We start from the raw sequence: 8,861 nt of genomic DNA on the forward strand, positions 1-8,861 counted from the left end.
AGGGTCACACATAGCTAAGAAGTGACTGAGGCTGAATTTGAACTCAAATCTTCTTGACTCCAGACCCAGAGTTCTATCTACTGTTCCACCAAATCGCACCAACTAGTAGAGTTATGGGTCACATTAAGCTCATGATGTAAAAATCAGGTGAAAGAAATGGGCATACGGAGAGTAGGATAGTTGTTTTCAAATATTTGAAGGATTCCTCATGAGGAGGAAAAATTAGACTTATATCTGGTCCCAGAGGGAAGAAATAGAGGCAACAAATTGGAAGTCTGAACTCAGGAAAAGACTTTCAACAATTAGAGCTCCACAAAAGTGAAATGGCCTTAAGAGTTGGTGGGTTCCCTCTACTTGGAAAGGGTATGCTGGAGGGGGAATTCATTCTAATTAAGAATTTGGTCTATATGGCAGTGGAGGTCACTTCTAACTCTCAGATTCTATGACTTTTTAAAGGTAATCAATTCTAAAGGAGAAAAGAAGTTATTTGATTACATAAAATGGAAGTTTTTGCATAAGCAAAATCAATCCACGTATAATTAGAACAGAAAGTTAATAGGGGGGGCAGGGAAAGGAATTGAAGCAAGCTTGATGAGAACTGAGACCCAGTGAGAGGAAGGGACTTATCCAAGGTCACAGAGGTTATGAGTTAGAGTTGAAATGTGAATCCAGGTTTTCTGATTACCAAGCCATTTCTCTACAGTGTGAATGCTTTTATGTTTAATAAGGTCTCCAGACAACCTGAAAGATTTCTCCATATTTATCACAAATGGATTCTCTCTAGTATGAATTCCCTTTTGTGCAAAAAGATAATCATGCTGAAGAAAAGATATCCCATACTAGTGGCATATGGATGTTATCTGCAATAGAAAATCTCATGTTTAGAAAGATTTTCATGCTCTTGCAGGATTGCCCACATTCATTACACATTCAAAAAGTTTCTTTCCAATATGAGCTCTCTTATGGACATAATCAGATCTAAAGAATTTCTCTTTAGCACAAACTCTCATGCTCAGTCTGGTATCCATACCATCTAAAGGATTCCCCATACACATTACATTATAAAGGTTTCTCTCCAGTATGACTTCTTTTATGGGTGGCAAGGTCTCCACTCCACCTAAAAGCTTTCCCACATTCACTACATTCAAAGGGCTTCTCTCCTGTATGAATTCTTTTGTGTGCAGTAAGCTTTATACTCCTCCTAAAGCATTTCCCACATTCATTACATTCAAAAGGTTTCTCTCCAGTATGAATCCTCTTATGCACAGTGAGATTACCACTCTGTTGAAAGGATTTCCCACATTCATTACATTCAAAAGGTTTTTCACCCGTATGAATTCTCTTATGTTTAGTAAGGTATCCAGAACACCTAAAGGATTTCCCACATTCGTTACATTCAAAAGGTTTCTCACTGGTGTGAATGATCTTATGTTTTGTAAGGTAAACAGAACACCTGAAGGATTTCCCACATTCATTACATTCAAAAGGTTTCTCTTCAGTATGAAGTCTCTTATGTCCAGTAAGGTGTCCAGGCTGTTTAAATGATTTCCCACATTCGTTACATTCGAAGGGTTTCTCTCCAGTGTGAATTCTCATATGTTTAGTAAGGTCACCACGCCACCCAAAAGATTTGCCACATTCATTACATTCAAAGGGTTTTTCACTTGTTGGACATCTCTGATGTTTAGTTAGGTTTCCACACAACCTAACAGACTTCCCACATTCACCATATTCACAGGGGTTTTTTCCAGTGAGATTTTTCTTATATTCACTTAGGTCTTCAGACCAGATAAAGGATTTCCCACATTCATTATACTGAAAGGGTTTCTGTGCAGCATGAATTATTGGATCATTCATAAAGGATGAGCTGCTGCTAAACACTTTTCCACATCCTAGCAATTTTCTTTTAGGCTTTTTCTTTGAATGTTGAATAAGGTCTGAATGGCAACGGAATGACTTTCTGCACTTATGAAACTCATAGAACTTTTTCTCAGCTGAGATTCCATTCAGTTTACTTTTATCTGAGTACTGTTTTAAGTTTTTTCCATTTTTATCACATTTCTGCAGATCTCTCCCAACATCAATTTTGTGTTGGGGAGCCAGAATTGACTCTGGACCAAAGGCTTTCCCAAAGGCTTTACTTAGAGCATTAAACTTGAAAGCTTTTCTGCGAGGGCCTTTCACTTGCTGGGGCTGTGAATTTTTATGCTCACCAGTCTGTTGCTCTAAGTTATTATTATACTCCCACACTTCTGCAAACTTGGCATTCCCAGGGTTCTGGAATGTCTCTCCCACAGAAATGAGGAACTCTGCAGTTGTCTCTGTTGTTGCACACCTAGTCCCTGGACTAAGGTGCTCTGAAAGAAAGAGTGAAAGTGTGAATATGGGCAGTATTTTCTGTAAGCAATCAGGAAAATGCTTTACAATCACCTTTAGATTCTGGGTCTTCTATCAAAGAATATGACCAACAATCTAAAAAGAGTAAGCTATTTACTAAATGGCAAACTGAAGGCAAAGATGTGAGGGATTAAAATTTAAACCTAGATGGTCTAAATCAGTGATGGGCAAACTTTTTAAAGAGGGGGCCAAAGGAAAGGAAATGCTCATCTGTCGGTCTGTTTCTAAGGTAACTCTTTCGAAGTTTCATTGTATCATATCCTACTCGTTGTATTCATCAGATTAGGAATAATGTCACACAGCCAGATAGAACATTTCAGGGGGCCTCATCTGGACCACGGGCGTAGTTTGCCCATCACTGGTCTAAATCATTTCAGGTATTCTAGACCAACTGAATTATATTTCAGAGTGCAGAAAAATTAACTGTACATTGCAATAAAGAACTGCTGCTGATAATCTTTAGAAAGATGCCTAAATTTTCAGTAAAAATAAATAAGCTAATTATGGAAACTATATCTATTAAACCAAATACAAATCTTGATCAAAATTATATAATACAAAAACTTATGTGCTTGAGGTAGTTAGAAAAGAAAATGTTGACTACTAAAATCCATTATGAGTATATTCTGAACTTATTTTTAAAAAGATCCTTTGTCTTAAATTAATATGATATCTTGGCTGGTGAAGTCATCATTTACACAAATTTCAGCAAAACATTTGACAAAATCTCCCAAGCTGACTATTTAGAAAGGATAGAGAAATTTGTGACAGACAAAAGTATAAGTAAGTAGTCACTGTTGAAGATAACTTACCCCACACAAAAGTCTTGGGAGGAATAGCTGGGAATTGTGATGGGAGTTCTCCAGTGTAATGCTTTAGGACTCTACCATTCAACACATTTATCAGATACCTTCCAAGGTTTTTAAGCGGCTCAAAGCAAACTCAATCTCAGAACAAAGAAGACTTGGATTCAAGTCCTGCTTCTGATACATACTAGCTATGTGATTCAAGAACTCGGGGGCCAATCATGTAATCTCTAAGTGCTCCAAGTAACTGTCAACCTGAATTGGTAGTTGGAATTTGCTCATTCTAGACTTCACTGAACAAATAAAAATCACAGGTCCTGAGCCTATTCCTACGCAAGAATATATGGAAGACAAGTTTATCAATCTGACAGATGATATGATGCTGGGGGATGGGAGGAATAGGGTGGATAGCTAACAATAACAGCTAACATTTATATAGTGCCTACTGTGTGCCAGGTCCTGTGCTAAGTGCTTTACAAACACTGTCTCATTTGATCCTCACAAAATCCTGCAAGGTTTTGATTATCTCATTTCACAAGTTAGGAAACAGGTTAAATGACTTACCCAGGCTAACACAATTAGTAAGAATCAGGTCAGATTTGAGCTCCATTCTTCCTGTGCTGTGTTCCCTGAGCCACTTTGTGGCAAAATGCAATAGAAGTCTGAAAAGTCTCCACTACTAGAAAAATAGGCTATTCCAAAAAAAACAAACAAAATCTAAAACTGAACCAGAATCAACACTACAGTTAGGTTCAGAAGATCATCTGAATTAGTACAAGATTGGGTAGCAAGCTCTGTTTATAAGTTTAATTTGAATGAAACTTATGTCATATTATGCTGTGGCAATTAAAAAGATACACACACACACACACACACACACACACACACACACACACACACACACAGAGTCAGTCAGAAAGAGAGAGGAGACAAAGACATCTTTCTGTGTATATATTCCAGAAATGTAAAAGATTACTGTACTCTGTCCTGGTTAAGCCACATTTAGAGTTTAATGCTCAGTTTGGGGAACCATATTTTAAGAGGGATAGGGACTGCTTATAATGTGTCCAGGGAGACAGTTGGAAAGGTGATTCCATGTCTGGGGATCAAAGTAAATATGTTGAGGTTATGGAAAGCTTGGCAAGAGATAGGAAAACCATATGGTCACATGAAAGAGAATGCGCTAACTCTCTGGAGCAGCAGAGGGCAATATTGTGCTTTTGTTCCCATAAAGGTACTGATGCAGCAGAGCCAAGGTCCCTGGGTACAAGAAAGAACATGTCCAAGAACAGGCGATTAAACCAGGGTGGGAAGCATAAAGACAAAGCTACCAGAAAAATGCACTCCTCTCAGATACTTCTGATGCCTACTCCATGCCTTTGTGCTCTGTCTACTGCTCCGTCACTCTGGCATGACAGATAATCACAAAAACTTCAGTCAGAAGAGATATGGCCATCATCTAATTCAGTGAAGACCCTCCCAGAGAATCCTCACTTTGGCTCATCTGATAAGCAGTCACCCAATCTTCAGTGAGAGGAAACAACATCCTCCTGAAGCTGCTCATCCCAAATCTTGGGGAGTTCTGTAAGTTTTTTGTCTTTATTTTCCGACATGAAGCTGACGTTTGCCTTTTGCAACGTCTCACTCCTTGCTCCTGGGTCTGTTCTCTGAGGCCAAAGAGGAGCAGTCTATCTTTCCTGTGAGAACGTTTCAGGTACTAGAAGACAGCTCTGATGTACACCCTGAGCCCCCTCTTCTTGAGGTTACCCAGCCTCGTTCGCTTTAACTAATACTCGTATGGCATGAGCTCAAGCCTCCTCGCCATTCTGCCTGCCTTCTGCAGCTTTCCACATCTGGTATATTCAGAATTGAGGTCAATAGCACAGTGGTTTGGGGGAAGGAAGTGCAGAGCAAGACTTTCAACATCTTGCTCTTGAAGCTAAGCCCCTCACTGCTGCTTGAGCCCACATTAGGAAATTGGATAGCACAGGATGAGAGTACTGGAATTGCACTCAGGAAGACCTGACTTCCTATCCCACCTCAGACACCTATTAGCTGTGTGACCCTGAGCAAGTCAAACTGTTTGCCTCAGTTTCCTCAACTCCAAAATGGGAATAATAATACCACCTAAAGACAAACAATTTTAGAAGGCTCAAGAACTCTGATTAATGCAATGACCAATTAGAATGAAGAGTGCTACCAGGGGCAACTAGTTGGCTCAGGGGACAGAGCACCAGGCCTGAAGTTGGGAGGACCTGGGTTCAAATCTTGCTTCAGATACTTCCTCGCTATGTGACCTTGAGTAAATCACTTAACTCTGATTGTCTAGCCCTTACCACTGGGCACTTATATACCTTCGAATCAACACTTAGTATTACTTCTAAGACAAAAAGGTAATGGTTAAGAAAAAAGAGTGTTATCAACCTCCCAACAGAGGTAATAGACTCAAGATGCAGAATAAGATAGATATAGTCTTACATAGCCAATATAGCAATTTATTTTGCTCGACTGTGCATATTTCTTTCAAGGGTTCTCTCTCTTCCACTGAGGTAGTGAGGTACGAAGGAAAAAACAATTTGGAAAAATGAAAATTTGTAAGGAAGACACTTTAAAAAGAAAAAAGAAATTATGATAGGAAAAGGAGAAAAAAGTGGGCAATGGTCTTGACATATACCTTGATTTGGGAATAGCAAAATATAAAGGGGTCAAACAAAATAATAGTTAAGAGACCAGTCTTCCCTTTGATATAAAACAAGTAAAGGAAGGATGAGAAAATATCAAAGGCTAAGATTCTTTTTTTTTTAAACCCTTACCTTCCATCTTGGAATTAATACTGTTTTGGTTCCAAGGCAGAAGAGTGGTAAGGGCTAGGCAATGGGAGTCAAGTGACTTGCACAGGGTCACACAGCTAGGAAGTGTCTGAGGCTGGATTTGAACCTAGGACCTCCCGTCTCTAGACCTGGCTCTCAATCCACTGAGCCAACCAGTTGCCCCCAAAGGTTAAGATTCTGAAGATATAAAGAAGGATAATTTCAACATAGAGGACAAAAGGAGCTATTTAAAAGGACTAATGAGAATGCATAAAAATAACCAAACTTTACTACCTACATCACAAGGCTATGAGGCTTTGAGCCTAAGGGGGAAAATGTATATAATGTATTTTATAAACTTTAAAGTAGTTTATAAATGTCCAGTACTATTATTATCACTTCAATGGACAATAACAAATATTAACTGATTTTCAAAAGAAATGAGAATGGAGTCTAAAATCTACAAGCCAATGAATCTGATCTTCAATCCTAGAGAATTCTAAAGCATTATAAATGGATGGTTAGTGAAAATTTAGAAAAGAAAGCAGTGATCACAAAAGGCAAGCCAAAATTCCATCATCAAGAACGGCTTGAACAAATTTATTTCTTTTTTCATCATTAAATTGGTAAATCAAATGAATATCAGTTTCTCATTCTATTCTTGTGTAAAAGATGAGATGATGGTTAGGTGGTAACTCAAGTAGATATATTTGGAACTAGCTGAATAGTTGGATTCAAACATGAGTCCATGGAGATAGAGAAATTCCCCAGTGAAGTGCTCAAAGATCCACAAATAGTGATGTGCTATCTACTTCTTTTATCAATTAGGGACACATGGAAGACAGACAAATTGGCCAATGAGGGAAAGCAAGCTGAATAATAAGTACCCTGAATGCATATCTGGACTGAAAAGCAACTTAGAATGACTAGAATTATACATCATGTTGAATGCGATTAAACTTTGGGGAGTATATTTATGATTTCATTTTTTGGCAAGAAAATTCCTCCAAATAGCATAGTTAGGCACCCACTCTTATATTCTCAGAGAACAGCTTGAATATAGTGGTAAAATGACTTGCTCAAGGCGGCCTATGCACCATGGAGAAAAGAGGACCTTGAGTCCAGGTTTTCCTCTCTTGAAGACCAACTTTTTACCTGGTGTTCCATAAAGTCTATGTGAGACTTCCTAGGGATAAATATATCTTGGTTTTGGTTTAAAAAAATAAACTTTACATGGGAGATGTAAAATAACAAATCTATACTTGATGACAGGAAAAACATACTAAGACAGCTTTCTAAAAATAGGGCAAATGGGGGTGCCATGGGAAGTGAAGGGTTCTACTTCACTGAAGGTATTTATGTAAAAACCGAACACTTGGCAGCTGTGATGTAGACTGGATTTTCTTTAAATGTTCACTTCCAATTCTGAGATTATATTCTATGATCCAGAGGAAACTAGTCTGTTGATATGCAAACATATGTACATTAAAATACTAAAACTGATCCATGGTAAGTTTCCTCCTTGGGCTTGGGAAATTTTGAGGAGAGAACTTGGTCAAATATGAACATATGCTCTTGAATGACCAGAAGACAGTAGCTATTCTTTGCAGTGACTCTCATCTATCTGGTTTTCAATCACCCACCTGGAAAGATGCCTCCTAGGACTGATCTCTTGGGAATCCATGGTGGTCCTCCTCTCTCCAAATGGAAGATAATACCTGGCTTGTTAACAGCAAGCCCTGCTCAGGGGAAAGAAATAGGAAAGTGCTTTGAATAGTCTCTCTGGGTCCCAGTTTCTTCATCTATAAAATAAGAATTTTGTACTAAATGATCCCTAGGGTTATCTCTACCAACTCTAAATTTGGGATCTTATGGGCCCCATAACATAATGTCTAGAATATCCCTGCTCACCAAGCCAGCTGAGCACTGGAGACCCCACAAAATCTCCAGTAAATGAGAATGTGAAGGCACCCTAAGCAAATTTGGATTCAAAAAAGCTGTCTTTACCCAGAGAGACAAGGTTCCTATAGTTCTCCAGCATCACATCCCTGAACAAGTTCCTTTGAGCAGAGTCCAGTTGTTTCCACTCCTCTGGAGTGAATTCCACAGCCACATCCTTGAAGGTCACTGATTCCTGAAACATCAACACATTTTTCTTTATCCAGGATTTCTCATATATATGGACTTTGGGGGAAGCCAGAAGTTAGCCGTGTATGTGTGTATGTATGTATGTGTGTGTGTGTGTGTGTGTACAGGGGAGAGGGAAGGGAGGGTCTGGAGTATACATCACCTATGCTTTACAAATTTCCTAGCTTCTTTCAAGACTCAGACCAAGAATACCTTTGGTAAGACAACTATTTTGAACCAGTATCCCATCCTACTCCTAGGGAAATGAGTTTTTCTTTATCGTGTATATATTTGGCATTTGCTGTGTTCGTGAGAGCAGAGCCACATTTGATCAATCAACAGGCATTTATTAGCAACTATGTACCCAGGCAGTAGGAATACAAAGACCTGAAGGAAAAGAGTTACTTCTCTCACTAGTACAGGAATTTTCGGTGGTATCCCTGGAGGTGGAGACAGAGTCTATTTTAGGAAGAATTACCTAGATACACCTAAGTATGTGCAAAATAAATACACAGAGGCATTAGCAGTTACAGATGGCTGGGGAAGCGTATATTCTACAGGGAGTATTTGATTTAGTTTCAAAGGAGGTGAGGAATTTTATGAGGGAGAGAGGAAAGGAGAGAGAGAGAGAGAGAGAGAGAGAGAGAGAATGAACAATTATCAAATAAATGATCAATGAAATAATTCATTGAGGATTAACCATGTGTTTGACTTCCTATTA

The 8,861-nt window shown here is 38.8% G+C and overlaps 2 protein-coding genes across 2 annotated transcripts; both read right to left on the minus strand.

Annotated features, from left to right (window-relative positions):
• Positions 1-1,059: 1,059 nt before the first annotated feature.
• LOC123240758 (zinc finger protein 501-like) lies at positions 1,060-3,813 on the minus strand. The gene is made up of 2 exons (XM_044668470.1): positions 3,768-3,813; positions 1,060-2,357 (listed from the first exon to the last, which is right to left on the minus strand). The coding sequence occupies exons 1-2, from the start codon at positions 3,811-3,813 to the stop codon at positions 1,060-1,062; spliced, it is 1,344 nt and encodes a 447-aa protein (XP_044524405.1).
• A 573-nt stretch (positions 3,814-4,386) lies between these two features.
• Positions 4,387-8,156, minus strand: LOC123240759 (KRAB domain-containing protein 4-like). Its single transcript, XM_044668471.1, has 3 exons — positions 8,021-8,156; positions 7,657-7,752; positions 4,387-4,463 (listed from the first exon to the last, which is right to left on the minus strand). The coding sequence occupies exons 1-3, from the start codon at positions 8,154-8,156 to the stop codon at positions 4,387-4,389; spliced, it is 309 nt and encodes a 102-aa protein (XP_044524406.1).
• Between the last annotated feature and the right edge of the window lie 705 nt (positions 8,157-8,861).

This window comes from Gracilinanus agilis, chromosome 3 (genome assembly GCF_016433145.1).
Source record: "Gracilinanus agilis isolate LMUSP501 chromosome 3, AgileGrace, whole genome shotgun sequence".
In the NCBI taxonomy this organism is placed as follows: Eukaryota; Metazoa; Chordata; class Mammalia; order Didelphimorphia; family Didelphidae; genus Gracilinanus; species Gracilinanus agilis.

What these genes read in the sequence shown, in the direction of transcription:
- LOC123240758 (XM_044668470.1), bottom strand. Translation starts at nt 3,813, where the DNA reads ATGGAGCTCAAATCTGACCTGATTCTTACTAATTGTGTTAGCCTGG. An exon ending in TACTAATTGTGTTAGCCTGG is followed by an intron (nt 2,358 to 3,767) that starts GTAAGTCATTTA and finishes TCTTTCTTTCAG; the next exon opens with AGCACCTTAGTCCAGGGACT.
- LOC123240759 (XM_044668471.1), bottom strand. Translation starts at nt 8,156, where the DNA reads ATGTTTCAGGAATCAGTGACCTTCAAGGATGTGGCTGTGGAATTCACT. An exon ending in TAGGAACCTTGTCTCTCTGG is followed by an intron (nt 7,753 to 8,020) that starts GTAAAGACAGCT and finishes TCCCCTGAGCAG; the next exon opens with GGCTTGCTGTTAACAAGCCA. An exon ending in CCTAGGAGGCATCTTTCCAG is followed by an intron (nt 4,464 to 7,656) that starts GTGGGTGATTGA and finishes TCTTGTACCCAG; the next exon opens with GGACCTTGGCTCTGCTGCAT.